Below are 16288 nucleotides of genomic sequence, written 5' to 3'. Positions count from 1 at the left end.
TCAGTGAGTACATATCATTTGAGTTCTTTTGTGATTAGGTTACCTCACTCAGGATAATGCCCTCCAGGTCCAACCATTTGCCTAGAAATTTCATAAATTCATTCTTTTTAATATCTGAGTAGTACTCCATTGTGTAAATGTACCACATTTTCTGTATCCATTCCTCTGTTGAGGGACATCTGGGTTCTTTCCAGCTTCTTGACATTATACATAAGGCTTCTATGAACGTAGTGGAGCATGTGTCCTTATTACAAGTTGGAACATCTTCTGGATATATGCCCAGGAGTGGTATTGCTGGATCTTCCAGTAGAAGTATGTCCTATTTTCTGAGGAACCACCAAACTGATTTCCAGAATGGTTGTACCAGCTTGCAATCCCACCAGCAATGGAGAAGTGTTCCTCTTTCTCCACATCCTCACCAGCATCTGCTGTCCCCTGAGTTTTTGATCTTAGCCATTCTGACTGGTGAGAGGTGGAATCTCAGGGTTATTTTGATTTGCATTTCCCTTATGATTAAGGATGTTGAACTTTTTTTAGGTGCTTTTCAGCCATTCAGGATTCCTCTGTTGAGAATTCTTTGTTTAGCTCTGAGCCCCATTTTTTAATGGGGTTATTTGATTTTATGGAGTCCACCTCATGAAACTCCAAAGCAAAAGACACCATCAATAAGACAAAAAGGCCACCAACAGATTGGGAAAGGATCTTTACCTATCCTAAATCAGATAGACGACTAATATCCACTATATATAAAGAACTCAAGAAGGTGAGGTTTATTTACATTGGTTTCCAAAATGAGTGGTTTTTAAAGTTAACTGAAAGTATCTCAGAACACTCTTAGAAGGTTTATTTAGATTGAATTTTCATGAAAAATATCAGGGACTCTTTGAAAGCACCCCATGAACTCCCACTTGAAAAGCAGAGAAGATCCAGAGGACTAGCTGGCATTTGGGGTCTCATTCAGGAGACAGCATTTAATATTGTTTTCACCATCTACCTTGGGTTTTTTGTTTTGTTTTTTTTGGTTTTTGGTTTTTGGGGTTTTTTGTTTTGTTTTGTTTTTGTTTTTTAGTTCTAAGAGAAAAGTCTCTGCAATATTTTAAAGCTGACTGTATTAAAATCATTTCAGCTGATAGGTATGTGCCTGACCTGTGATTTTCCTCCTTGCTCCCTTGCCCCACCCCTTGTGTCTCGAGGCTCTGTCCATGGTACAAAAGCATTGTTTCACTGAGGGGCTCGGCTTGGTTACATGCTCAACTGTAACTGTCTACTGGAAAGCCTTAAATACCTAGCTAAACATAACAGCTGCCGACCTAGTGTTCCTACACCTTGGGGTGAGTGGCCCAGGAAATTCACTCTGTGTCATTTTGACTTGGGTTTGAAATGAACCTGGGCTACTTTCCAGCTGAAAGAGCCATTCACTTCCAAACACTCCTGCGGTCCCAAGGAGCTCATTGTGGCAGTGGATGATTTGTATTTGGCTGGGCAGCCTAATAGCAAAAGCTGTCTGCTCTGGCAAGCAGCAGCTACGGCAGGATGTAGGATCCACTACCTCTAGGGTTTTTCTTGATGAGGATGTTTTCAGAAAAGCAACCCCCAGCCCCTGTTTAACCTGACCCCGTAAGAGCATCAATGCAAGTGGCTTCTTGAACTCATGAGTAAATGGCTTCTCATGGTAGGGTGACTGTGTTATTGTGTCAGGAGCAACTTGTCTGGAACTTGGAATCAGGACCAGAGGTTTCCTTAGACAAAAGCTGTGGTTCGTTACTAGCTAAGGCTGTGAGGGCCTGAAAATCAGAAGATGACAGATGCAAAGGTGGTGATGGCTTTCTGAAAGATTTCTCTTGTATTGTACAGAGTGGACCAATCCCTGCTCATCCACATAACTGTAGACTTATGTCTATTGTCTGGCCCTAGGCAGGACTAAGTCCTGGTACTGGTGCCTGGACAGAACGCAGTACTCTGGGCACACAGGCCCAGATGCTAGCGCGGTGCATGGGGAGGGGGAACTCTATAACCCACAGAAGTCAGAAATTAAGAACACAAGAGCATAACAGGACTGAAGGAAGGAAAGCCCAGAACTTGTGACTGTAATCATCCTTAACCTTGTCTGTACACGTCATTGCCTGTGTTTATGTATGTCAGAGGACTTGTTTAAAATCGCTTCACGGGGAGTTGTGATCAAAGATGCTTTGTTTCCATTTTTAAAAGATACAGGCTGTTCTGATCATCTGCTCTTCCTCATAGAGTTTCAGCAGTGTCTCTCAGAGTCTTGGCTGTTTCTATCCAGTTTCCAACTGTAAACTTCCTTGTTGTATCCCAGTATGTCCTCTTAGAGCCTGAGGTCTGTCTGTCCTTCTGGCATTCGCTTTCTTTTCTTACTCAGCTTGGTTAACAGTTTCCTGGTTTTATTGATGTTGTCAAGAAAGTGAATGATGTTTTTGATGTTTGTGTTTCCCTATTTCATGCATGCATGTATATTTATTTGTGTGCGCACATGCATATGTTTGTTTACATGTGTGTATACGTGTGTGCAGGTGCATATACACACATGTGTACTTGCTTGTGAAGGCCTAAAGCTGACACAGGCCATCGTCCTCATTACTTTTCACTTTGTTCACTGAGGCAAATGGTATTGGGGCAAAGCCAAGAGCACTCCGAGTGCAGTGGAGGAAGCAGAAACCCTCAGCTTTAAAGTCCCCACACCAGACATGCCTGGCATGTTCCTGCCTCCTGTTCTTGTCACAGGATTTGTCACTGAGGAGGCTGGTATCCACCCAGGGGATCCCCATCTCTAGAGTACAGAGATTAGTGTGTACTGGGGTCCAATCTGGCCTCTGTGCTTGAGCAGCAGGCACTTTACCCACGGAGTCATCTCCCCAGTCAGTTTTCTAGATTTGATTTCATGATTTCTACCCAGATCATTTTCTTCTGCGTGGCTATGTTCTTCTTTTCTTACTTTCCTGAAGCAGATGTTCTGGTCACTGGGCAAGGCCTTGTCTTCCTCTCTGTCCATGTGTCTCCTGTTGCTGCTGCAGCCCTTGGTGCTTCCGCCATCTGCGTAAGTGTTTTTTCCTCTCACTTAGGTTTGTCTCCTCCTGAGGTTTCTTTGACTTGTGTTCTTTTCAGGGGTGCACTATCTAATGTTCAAATATTTGGAGGTTTCCATGTATCTGTCATTGATGCCCAGGGTAAATCTGCTGTTTTATGAAATGGCACTTGTGTGGTTTCTTTTAAATTTGTTAAAGTGTTTTATGGTCCAGTACATAGTTTATCTTGGTGGTATTTCTGTATGAATCTGAGAAAAGTGTACACCCTGCTGCTGGTGGATAAAAAAGTCTATAGATGTCAATTACATCCAGTTGATTGACAGTGCTGTTCAGTTCAATTACACCCTTGTTGATTTTCTACCTGCTGGATCTGTCAGTCACTGATAAAGAGGTGTGGAATTTGCCAAGTACAATAGTGAGTCCATCCACTTCCTGCCAGCTCTATCAGTCTTCCCCTCATGTACGCTGACCCTCTGACTCCAAGCACATAGACATTACTGACTGACAGGTCTTCTTGGAGACTTGACCCCTTTAGCATTCTACAGTCAACTCCCATTATCCCTGATCACTTTCCTTATTCTGAAATCTGTTTTATCCAAAATTAGTATAGCATTTTCTTCTCTTCCTTGGCTAATGGGAATACACAGGGCCATTCTCTGTCCACCTAGTTTTCACCATTCGTGCCTTTTATTTAAATCAGTTAGGTTTGTTTATAGGCAATATATTATTCAGCATTCCATTGTCCTTTATGGGGCATTTAGAGCATGCCTGTATAAAATGATTATTAATGCATCTGGGTCACTATCGACCACCATGATAACTACTTTTTCTTTGCTATGCTTGCTCTTTATTTAGTCTGAGTTGGTTTTCATCTTTCTCTGACACATCTGCTATTAATTGAGTGTTTTATAATATTCCATGTCTCCTCACTCGCAAACGCAGCTGCAGTCCCTAAAAATGTTCTCATGGTCACTCTAGAGTGTGAGTATAGATTTACAGCAAATGAATCACCTTCCAACTACCACTGCCTCACCTGTGGTTATAAGACTTCAACAGATTCCCTTCGTCCTCTCCAAACCCTTCCATAGCATATCAACATCATTTGCTGTACACACCAATCATATCACTGTTACTATAAATTCATAACAAAGACTGTTATCTAATAGATTAAAAATAAGAAAAACTAACGATTTCATTTTCCCTGTATCTAGAACTGAATTTCAGGTGTGTATCACATTTCATTCCTCTTGAGCCTTTCATGTGGGTCAGGTCTACTTGTTCTGAAAGTTAAGTAAGATTTTCCTATACACACTCACACAAATGGATATGGTGTCTGTCAAGTTACCACGTGATACAGACTACAGAACATTATAGATTCAAGGTGAAGAGCTGTTTGAGATACTAGCTGTTAGTAAACATGCCTGAGATACTTCAAACAGTGAGATGGGTTTGCATTACCTCTGCTCAGTGTCTGGAAGAGAAGGAACACTGCTGAGCCGCACAGGAAAAGTAGACGTCATTAGACACACACATCCACGTGCGGTTTACAGGGAAGCGTTTCATTCAGACTAACTCACTAGTTTCCTCTCTGAGTCTCTGTGGCACACATTGTCTCTGCACTTAGAAGTAGGGCCCACCACGACCACCTGGGCGGACAAACCCAGACAAGTGCAGGCATTTTCCTGGGACCTGAGGTTAGTTATCAAAACAGATATTTAGGGTTAGGAGTCTACTGTTCCAGAGCAGAGAGTCAGATGAATGGCAACAGAGACCCAGACACACCACGGGCTCTTTTGAGAATCTTGTAAAGTGTGGACTTGTGAAGGCCCGGGCCGAGGATGATGCTTTTCTCCTGGCTTCGCTCAGCCAGGAGGTTTCAGACAAAATCTCCTTCACTAATAGACTCTTAAGAAAAACCCCAAACCTCTTCCATTTATTCACAGTAGTCAGAGTTGGTATAGGAGCTGCCTCGTTAACCCTTGGCTGTGGAAACACCCATTTCTTAATCAAGTGCTTCAAATCTGGCTACTTGCAAAACCTCCTTCTGCAAGGACCTCCGAGAGCAGGTCAGGTGTGAGGAGCCTGGCTCGCCCTCCAGTAAAGGCACTTGGACACATCGTGCTCCTCTTTGTGTGACTATGTTAACAAATGTTTACTTTACCAAAAACTCAGTACAGAATGCCCTAAAACCAAGGCAAAGGCAAAGGCTCCTTGAAAGTATGTGATTCAATCTCATGTTGGCGCGGCCCAGAGCTGCTCTCTTGTGCTATCCATGGACATCAAACCTGTGTGCTTGCAAGGTGTGCTGCTGCTGCCCAAGATCCCGGTGCTCGGGAGACAGATACAGGAAGACTGACGCATGTGTGGGGCCAGCCTGGCCCACATAATGATGTCCAGGCCTGCCTGGGGTCAAAATGAGACCTTGTCTCACAACAACAACTAAACAAAAACCAAAAAAACAGAAACAAACAACAAAAAGGCAAGCAAACAAAATGAATGCAAATTTAATAAAAGCTTTAGACTGATAAAATGTCCAAAATATGTGTGTGTTGGGGGGGGTGTGGAAACATAAAGAGTGGTTGTTAAAACCTACCTTAGAGTTCAAGTTAATCCAAATGATACCTATAGCGATACCAGTAGAAACCAGTGGGGTCTCTGTGGTAACCTGAGCTCTTTCCCCTAGGATTTTCAGACTGTTCTGCCATCATTTGAACTCTTCTCAAAGTATGGAAAGTTGTATTCGAAAGCTGGAGAAATTGTATAAAGGTATGCATTGTTTTTCTGAGTACGTCCAAATATATAATAAATAAATTACCAATCAAATGAGACTGACTTAACTGTTAGGTACTTTTAAAATGCTGTAACAATATTCATGTGAGGTAAAATTCTATAAATGTCTTTAATTCTAATCTGATGGTTTCAACAATTGGTTTTATTTTTCAAATATCTTCTCTAAAATGGACTGAAATGCATTAACAGAACTAACAAATGTCTGAGGTGTTCTTTATCTTTTAATTAAACGACACAGAAAAGATTTACATAGTGCCTGAAACTATATCAGTGCTATCCCAAAAGCTAAAATCTTCCTCAGGACTTTTTAAATAGTATAGTTAAAGATTCTTTACTTAATTTAGAGTGATGGGAAGAGTCTAGGGTCTCTGACAATTACCAAAGTTTGCAGGATAGACAAGAAAAAAGATAACTGCCAGGCGGTGGTAGTGCACACCTTTTAATCCCAGCACTTGGGAGGCAGAGGCAGAAAGATTTCCGAGTTCAAGGCCAGCCTGGTCTACAAAGTGAGTTCCAGGACAGCCAGGGCTACACAGAGAAACCCTGTCTTGAAACAAATAAACAAACAAACCAAGAAAAAGAAAAAAGATAACTACTAAAATTCAAGAGTCAAATAAGGTTTCAATAATTTTATTTTTATTGCTAATGTATTTTAGATTTAAAAATGCAGTTGAACTAAGATCATAGACAGTATTGTGGTGTGTGTGTGTGTGTGTGTGTGTGCTTCTTTTTTTTTGCACAGCTTCATCAGGTATGCGATAAAAGACATTTGAAGGGAAAGTTCACAAATAAGAAATCACATGTGTTAGAAGTGTCCAGTGTCCTCCAGGCCAAAGGTGATGGACACTCAGTGGCCAGCCTGCTGGGAAGAGCATGGTGTACCTAAAGCCTCCTGACGTTGAGTGTGCTGTGTTTCCTCGGCTTCACAGGGATCTCCGGAGGCTTTGATTTGGGTGTTAATGTATTAAAGACAGATACCAGTACTAACCACTTACCTGTTCCAAAAGAATATCTGAGAGGAAATGGAAAATACTCCTAGTTAATAGAAAAATTTCATATTTGTGTCATATATATATATATATATATATATATATATATATATGTATGTATGTATGTATATGCAACTTTTAATGGAAAGTTGTATTAATTCTGTTTATAATGGTTTTATAAAGAAGTATCTCTTGTGTGACGATGTTTCTGGGACACATGATCAGTCATCTATTCTTGCCAGATAAAGAGCTGATGATAGAAAAAAGTCACTGAACCATCAAGGTTCACCTTGGTAACTAAGTGAATTTACTAGATTACTTAGAGGAGCACCATTAGGGATTTACCTACAGGGATGTGGACACCTCGAAAACAGCTGCATCCCTGGAAGCCCATTCCAACATGGATGACAGCTCATGGAAGTTACAACCCTGGATCACTGCATGACTTAGAGTGGACAGAGCAGCTCAGAGGACAGAGTCTGCCCTCTTCAGCAGTTCTTACTGCTTTTATGACCGTGGGGAGGAGGGCTTTATGAATCTGGTTGGTTTCAGAGTCTTTGTGAGACTTGTGAGTTGTTTACCCCTTGACTCTTAAGGGGCCACTGTAAGGACTTCCTGAGTCTTAAGAAATTTCCCTCCAGGATGAAATACCTTAATTCAGGGGAAAGTACTGCACAACAATATTGGAACCAACCCAAATGCTGATTAATATATATCAGTGAAAGCAAATACAATGTTTTACCCACTGATCTGACAAAATGCCTACCTTGTATTCTTAAGAAGGCTTTGTTTAAAACCACTGTTCAATTTGATTGCATAGCAATGTATTATGTACATATGTACATATATAGCTGCATATCTGTTGATGCATATTTCTATATACCCAGTATATGTAAAATATGTATATATATATATATATACATTAATATATTGCAGAAATGGTAATGGTAATAATCTCTGACTGGTTAGATTTTTATTAACCTTATTTTTAGCAGATTCTGCTTTATATCTCAACTTATTTTTAAATTTTCATTTGATCAAAGTCAATGTTAAACCAAATTCTCCAATAAAGCTTAATAGTTCTCCTCTGTGATTACAAACATGTGAACATTAAAATTCTTCTTCACCATGATAATATAAGGCACAGTGATTACTTTTCTGTGAAGATAAAGTACTTGCTAGATTATTTATAGTGAATGATAAGAGCAAGAATAACAAGGTCTTATAACCAATAACACATTGGTCTAATTAAAGAGCAGAGACATGCAAAGGCACACGTGTATGGCAAACATACAAAAAGACATGTGTGTATCCTGTATGACATGTGTATGTCCGACTTTAAAGATATGTCTGCTGACTCATCTCATGTTTTACATATTTTGTGTATTAGCAGTGCTATTCATTTCTTTCATTTGCCTTTGTAACTGGTCATTTTTTGATAGATTCCCAAATCAATTTGACCTAAATCAGAATATCCTGGGCCTTGTCACTGTTGGGCTTTCCTTGCAGCCCCATTCATGCCACCAGACAGGAAGTCTCTAGTAAGCAGGATAGAAAGACATTGCCACAAGAAGCCGACATGGTTGTCTATATTGCGTGGGGCCCTATCAGAGTTCATGTAGCATTGTGGGAGTTTTCCTGCATTATGTTCTGATGAATATTCCCACTCTTCTTTGGAATGGGCTTTGGTCCAGAATGTCTTTCTGCTAAAATGTGTTTCTATTTGGAAACCAGATGAGATGAGTTTTAATTAAATCATTGTTTAGACATGAAAAGCAGTGTTCATTTTCCTCCATTCTGTGGGAATCCAGCATATGAATGACTCAAAACTTGAAAATAAAAAGTAAGTATACTTGACACATGGGTTGGAAAAATGGAAACTTCCATTGTCTTTGTAGAGAGGAAACAGTATTCTAGCCACTGGGTAAGGAAAATGAGCTGTATAAGTTGAGAATGGTAAACAAACAGTTAAGATACACTTTAACCTGCTGGGGATTAAAGTTTTAAGCTACTAAGAAAAACTATGAAACCTGGCTCTTTACACTGGCATTATACACATTTGTAACCTTAAGGCTACTCACAGTGATCGGGCAAAGAAAAAAACGAAGACACTTCTCTTAAACTGGCCTCATACTGAAGATTCTGTTTGACACTCACCCACTTGCTCATGGGTGGGACGTCCTCTGCTTTCAGTAACTTAGACACCTGTCTTCAAGATTGCCAATCTGGATGTGTAGTCAGAGGCATCCGAGAGCAAGGAGAATGCACACAAATGTCAGGGATCCGTGGCAGGGCCCTTGCTTCCTAGACTAAGACAACACTTTGTATTGAGAGTATGAAAATGTGTTTTAACACATTGCCTCCTCCCTCCCACTGTGCTGCTTGGTTTTAGAGAACAGAAGACGAAATGTGGAAATGAGGATAAAATGAAGTGAGCATGAAATGGAAGATGCCACTGCCCAGAGTTCCAGACTCTACCTCCACGGCAGAGGAACAATCTTGACCTCAGTCCTTTGACCTTGGTGCACTCCTACGAGCGAGCGAGCTCCATCTCTTTCCCTGTCCTCCCCTCCCTCCTCCTCTCCCCCTCCCAATCCCGACTCATTCTCTTGTACTCACTTTCTCATCTGTCAGAAAAAAAGTTAAAACCATTTCTGGTTCATTATAAACCTTTATAGTTTGAAATGAAAACACAAAAGAGGCTTTTATAAGAACTATTCAGATTTACCAGTGAGCCAGACTCACTGGGATACAATAAATTGTAACATTCATTTTACAGCTTATGTGTGTTGTGGGGGCGGGGAGGTGTATGTGTCATGTGCAGTGTTTGTGTGAGAGAGGTAAATGTGAGTTTGTGATATATAGCCATGGGGTGGTGGTGGAGGTATTTCAGATTTTCTCATCTATTTGGGGACAAATGCCTTTGAGAACATCTGTTAACAACTATAGCCTTTTTCACCCAAAGTGCCATGAATGGTTCTAGTGAAGGTTCTATTGAAGTGACAATATTCTGACCCCTGTCACTCTACTCAGTAATGAGAAGCCTTGATCCCAGTCCCTGTGTTACTGGACAACAATTATTAACAGCTAACATGATTTTAAGCGTGAATGGTAGGGAAGTTGTTAGTATAAACGTTCTTCCACAAGAGAAATGATGACACATTATCGGGAAATAATACCTCCGTGTCTGTTGTATTAGACTATTCCTTGATAGACATAAACAAACCTCTTTTATCCAAAGCAGAGAACCAACAAGAGATCAAAGTAAGGCTACCACCGCAATTCAACTTGAACCAATGTGTTTTATTGAGGTTACTTATAGCAGTAGAAATGGCTCAAAGAAAGACAACTGCATCACCAAAAGCCCATTTCATTAAGGGCAAGAGTTCATGAAATCTGGAAACCTAGAGCCCGCTGCACAACCTGCAGGCAGCTTTACAAGTTAAAGAGTGTCTTCTCTAGACAGCTCCTATTGGCCTGAGCTTCTTTCAGGCACCTACCTCAGCTTGTCTGAGAGTGTCTCTTAGCAGTCCTTACTACTACTTTTATAAGAGGGAGGGGCATAGTGCATCTGGTCAGTTTCAGGGACTTCCTGAAACTTATGAGTTTTTTAATTTCTGACTCTTAACAGCTCCCTGCAGAATGTAATGTTTCATTTCAGGAGAAATCGCTGTGTATCAACGTCCTGGAACTTGAAATACAATAGACACAGAGTAGTGGGTATGTGAGCCAAGCAGGTAGGTTTGGAAATGAGAAATGCATTTGCAGGCTGCTGAGAATGGAGCAGTAACAAGATCGCCTGGATTGTGGCTGCGGCTATTCTGGTGACTCTGAATTGTGATTTGCTAAAAGCCAGGTAAGTTTTCTACTTTTTCCTAAAGGCGTGAGTTTTCCTGGCATAGTTATGTTAAAAATAAACAACTGGTGTTCTCCTGTCCCTTGATCCCATTCCGAAATTCACCCTCACAGTGAAATTTTCTACTTGAGGTAGTGTGATGTTGCACTCAGATGAAAAGCAGAACATGATTGCGTATTCATATAAACACAGTGTTTGGGTAGAATCAGGTTTATTCTGCCAACCTGGCTGAGCTTCATGTTTAGTTAGAGATCCCATCTCAAGGGAATAAGGTAGAGAAGAAAGAAGGAAGATACCCAAGATCCTTCTCAGGCCCCTGCATGCTTGCACAGGGCCATGCTCACTCACATGTATGTACCACACACATACAACAAACACTATAAACATGCAGCATTAGATGAATGAACTGATTTTATCAAACTATTTTATGTATTTACATTCCACATGTTGCCTGCTCCTCTTCCCAGCCCCCCTCCCCTTTGCCTCTGAGAGGATGCTTCCCCTGAAGAATGTTCCTTTACTCATATTTAAAACTATAAACTAAAGCATCATTTGTAAATTTATTGTAATAAATCATTAGGTTTTCACACACTCATACTAATAGCCTGAAAATGCACAGATATTTTTGAAATATTTATGCCTAAAGTATTCCATTTGTATGTTTGTCATTGTGGAAGCATAAACACATCCTAAGCAAAAAAGCAAAATACTTCCATGAGTAAATGGAATAAATTCTGCTTAAAATATTTCCTCTTATCGAGTAGGTAGACCACACTTTACAGACTTGGAGTAGAGATAAAAGCAATGGAACCCAAAATGGAAGCCCAGCTCCAGCCTTCTCCAGTTGCTTCTCACTAAGATCAGTAACCATCCCTACATGCACTACAGAAGGGAAGGAAGGAGGCAAACGAAAATCCATTTGCACATGTGTAGATGGCCCTTGGCCAGAAGCCTCAAGAGACAACAGGTAAGAAACGTGAAGGCCCAAGCACAGCGTCAGGTATTCTCCTCTGCTCCCATCACAAGAGCAGAGTTTTGTTAGAAGAGTTGTCAACCAGTAAAGAACCAAAACGCAAGTCCACATGCTTGATGATGCTAGGAGGACATCGATAAGGCCAAGCCATCAGAGAGTACAGCCTTCCCTGCACGTGGCTGTGCCCCTGAACACATTTCTGGTTTCTTCAACACTGCAGAAGTGGGGAACTAAAATTCAGGCAGACATTGACAGAGAGGAAGCTACAAAGTGAGGCCACCTAGGGAGCTAGATACTGAATTCACAGATATGGAAGAGGTGGAGTCATTAAATGAAATATAGAATACAACAGAAAATAATCACCACTTAAACCAGGTTCACCAATGCATGATAATCTCATGAATGTGGAGTCAAAGCCACTAGATACAAAATATACAGATAATTATTTCAAGAATTTCGAGCTAAAAATACATAGCTTCTCTCTGGCAACTTGAGTTACCCTTGCAGTCACTGTCACGGAGCACTGGGTCTTCCTAGTGTGTGTATAATGCTCTGTCCTTCTCAACTGTCGATGTATCGTTCATGAATTGCATACTTTCCTGAAAGGAAGCAATATTGCAAGAGGTAAAGCAAACATGACACACCTAGTGCACATGCTCTCTAAAGGTGGTGGTCTGCACCATCCTCCTCTGGTTATGTGCACAAAAAAGGGCCCAAATAATACTGTCAGCTTTCGAAGAGACACTAATAATACATGGAATTCCCTATCAGACACTGACAAAGATAGCTGTCACGTGTAATTTTAAAAATAATCCACACTTTCTCCGGCTAGTTGCTGGCAGTCTCCGAGCAGACGTCTAGCCCTGGGTGCCAGTCTGCAGAATGCTAACAACCACTGTGGTCCTACTCAGCTCCCTCTAGCCCCATGAAAGGAGAACACTAGAGACTTACATTTATGCCAGCCAGGTATATATCAGTAAATCTCCAACCCCAATATGCCCTTGCGAAGAATCCACATTTTGTAATATATTTACAAGATGCATGCCTAGATTGGGCAGATACACCACTAGACTACTCTGTTGCCCAGCTATGAATTTCCTAGCTACTCGAGGCAACTCCAGGCTAGGTGTACCTGCTCCATCTTCCACCTCTTCTTCCTCCATCTTCCTCTCCCTCTGTCCTATCTTCCTCTTCTTCCTCCATCCCTCCCTCTCAAAACTTCCAGCCCAACCTTTTCTTTCTACTGCCCAAATCACAGCTCTAGCCTGTATTTGACCAAGTAAGATTTCACCTGAAATCACCCGAGTACACGATCTACTCCTTGTCGGAGAACCCCTCTTGAGGGAGGAGAATTGGCAACAAAATCCAAACAGCACTCCAGCACAGATAGCAGGTGTAACCTTCACACAGAGGTCCAGCAGAGCTGATTTCTTCTCTAAGCTCATACTCTCGTCCACATGATGGACTACTTCAAATGCCAGTGACACTATGCCTCCTATCATAGAAATGTTTCTTACGTTTGCCTAGCCTTAATTTCTTCACCTAAAATTTGAATTAATCGTTCTTTCAAGACTACTAAAGGGTCGAAGTCACTTAGCATGGCTCTTCTGATGCAACATGCTCTCAATAAATAATAGTTAATATCGCTTAGCTTGCTGGAGCACTGTCTAGGGCTGAGAAAAGCAAACAGGGAGATGTGGTGACATAAACAGTGGCCTCTTTAAGCAAAGGCAAGCACCTGTAGATTCCCACAGCCATGTTTTCCTGATGGCATCACCTTACTCTTCCTCACTAACTGCTTTCTTGACCTAACTCACCTTTTCTTTAGCACCAAAATGGTGGTGAGCACTTAGCAGTTGGACAATCAGACCTGTCAGCCCATGGCCATCTCCAACTTCCTCCTCCTTCATAGACTTTGGAGGACTCATGGCCTTGCGTTAGACTTCCAGTCAGCATAACGAGCACCTGATGCAATAGACTAAAGGGGCCTTTGTTTTGGCTCACACTTTCAGAAGGTTTAGTCCATGGTGTCTTGGTCCCTTGGTTGAACAGAATCCCATAGAAGTGGGATGTGTGGTGGAGAACTTTCTTGAGCACATGGCAGATAGGAAACAGGACACTGAGGCTCTGGAGCTGGGCATGATGACACACTGCTCCTACGGACATGGCCGCAGTGGCCTGCTTCTTCCAGGCAAGCCCCACTTCCCAAAGTTTCCAGAACGTCACAGAATGGTGCCAGCATCGGGGGGCCAAGGATTCACACGGGAGCTTATGGGAGACATTGTATCTCAAAACGCTGCAGCACTCACCTTCTGAGATTGTATTCCTCATTTACTGGACGGTTGATATGAATTGCAGAGGTTTCTGTGGAGTCAGTGATGGTTGGTAGCCCTGTAGCGTTGTTTTCTGAGGCATAGCATTCGTAATTTCAAACTGACTAAAAAGGGAAGTTTGGTTCACACCTCTCTTTTTGCATGAAACTTTTATACCAGATCGAGACCTTCAGTTTTACATACACACTAAATGGTAAGGACTCCCCCATGAAGTGAAAAATCTCTGATAACTGTGTTCACATTAGCTCTTGTGACTCAAATTTTACAAAAATTATAAATAATAACTTTTCCTATTTCAAAATCCATGATCTTATGTTTTTGGAAATTCTTACTGGAAAAATAAAACATTAAAAAAAACCACAAGACTTGGCAGAAAAAAAAGCAAATCTGAGCTATAAATTGGGCAGTGAATAACAGCCTCATAATTAGGGAATTCATGCTACACCTTTGTCCACCTTTATTTATTTTTAACCACTTAAAACACATTCAACTCTGGGCACAGTAGCCTCTGTCTGTAGTCCCTACATTCGGGAGGCTGAGCAAAAGGAGCCCTGCAAGCTCAAAGCCAGCCTAAGCTCCTAAAGAACTGGAGGCCAGTCAGAGCTCCGTATCAGTACACTATCTCAGTCAGGAAATCAGGGCAGGGCTGGAAGATGGCTCGACCTGACATCCTGAGTTCAGGTCCCCAGAAACTATGCAAAAGGTAGATGCAAAGCATGATTCTGCAGGCACAGCATTCTGAAGAAACAGGAGAAAGCCTGAGGCTCACAGGCCAGCTAGACTGAGGTACACAGCACAGTGGTAAACAGGGAGAGAGAGAGAGAGAGAGAGAGAGAGAGAGAGAGAGAGAGAGAGAGAGACTGTTTTCAGCAAACTTTAAGTTGAGGAATGTTACCTGAGGTTGTCCTCTGACCACCACACACATACCACGTGGTATGCATGTACCCTCACAGGCTAAGATATATGCACATACATTCACAAAAACTAATGCTTTCAAGTGCATATATGTATACATACCCATCTTTTAAATATTCACATTGTAAATTTAAATATTTGGAAATAAACACAAATATTTAATAATTAAATATCTGTGTCATAATGAATTCACAGTTATTTTGATTAATGTTTCCAAAACAATGTGAATTATTCCCATATTCAAGAATTAAATTAAGACAAAAATCGCAGATTTGAGACCTAGCTCTAACCTGAGGTTTCAGCTCTGCCTGTTGGTTTCACATCATTGAGAGCAGTCCTCAGAGGTCCTCCCTATGTCCTCAGCATGCAACAGTGCCACCAAGCACAAGCTGTTCGCTGTTCCCTTGAGGAATGGTGCATTCTTCGGCTCTGGTGGATGTGATGACAGCCATTTCTCTTGCTGTATGTTAGGAGCGGAGATGTTTCTTGTAATGTGAAGGAAGAGTGACGCTTGCTTACTCTTCTGTCTTCCTTGTAGCAAATCATGTTATTGTCATGAGACAAAGTACAAGGAAGGGAACAAGAGAAAACCTGAAATCACATTACCATATGAAGATCACAGTTATTGTTAAATGTGTAATTGTGCATATGTATATACATGTTTGTGTGCCTATGGGCACATGGCAAACATTAAAATATACTTAAGACATTTGAAACATCTCTCTAGACATCACCCACAGAAGCTCTGTATTCCAGCATTTCAGCTACTGTGTTTGTTTGTTTGTTTGTTTAAGAATATTCATTCTCCCCTTCAGGAAAACTGTGTAGAGATGAAGAGAGTGGGTCAGCATGAAAGAGAGGAAACTGGCGAAAACATGTCGGAAGACGAGCTGCAGGCTAACTGGTACCTCCTACCTTCATTACTGTGATTCCAAATCAATCTCTCTGCTCTCCTTGCTTGGCAAATAAAAAAATCAGCTCACAAGATATATGTGTGTGCTGTTCATGATGATCCTCACCGTCCATCTGCCGCATGTCGCACACGCCAGCCTGAAGACACTGCAGGGAGAATTAAAGACGTCCCGAGTCCACAGCAGAATCTAGAGGCCTTTTTCTTCTGGACACATGGCGTTGATCACCTCATCCACTCTGCGGCAAAGATGCTGATTGCTGGTGGACAATAACTGATCACATGCCTAACCTTCCAGAGCAACCAACTGGCTTAAAATCTAGAGCCCAAGTGAGTCTGGTATGTTTCATTTTGGCAAGGACTCCTTGTTCAGACATACCAAAATTCACACACTAGAATCCCAAATTCTGTTTCTTTTCAGATTCATGTTTTGTTTTGTTTTCTTTTTTTTTTTTTTTTTTTTTTTTTTTTTTTT

At 41.3% G+C, this 16288-nt stretch overlaps 1 protein-coding gene across 1 annotated transcript in view; it reads left to right on the top strand.

The window, feature by feature from the left end:
* The window catches only part of Spata17 (spermatogenesis associated 17), a 161233-nt gene extending 151716 nt beyond the window's left edge, over nt 1-9517 (top strand). Inside the window, exons 10-11 of the mRNA XM_021158392.2 lie at nt 5731-5813; nt 9219-9517. Of these exons, the coding sequence (XP_021014051.1) occupies nt 5731-5811 (81 nt within the window). The 3' untranslated portion in view covers nt 5812-5813; nt 9219-9517. The remainder of the gene's footprint in view (nt 1-5730; nt 5814-9218) is intronic.
* Nucleotides 9518-16288: the final 6771 nt, after the last annotated feature.

Source organism: Mus caroli, chromosome 1 (assembly GCF_900094665.2).
Source record: "Mus caroli chromosome 1, CAROLI_EIJ_v1.1, whole genome shotgun sequence".
In the NCBI taxonomy this organism is placed as follows: Eukaryota; Metazoa; Chordata; class Mammalia; order Rodentia; family Muridae; genus Mus; species Mus caroli.
The sequence above is the reverse complement of the archived record's forward strand: the minus strand, read 5'-3'. Positions and strand labels throughout refer to the sequence as shown.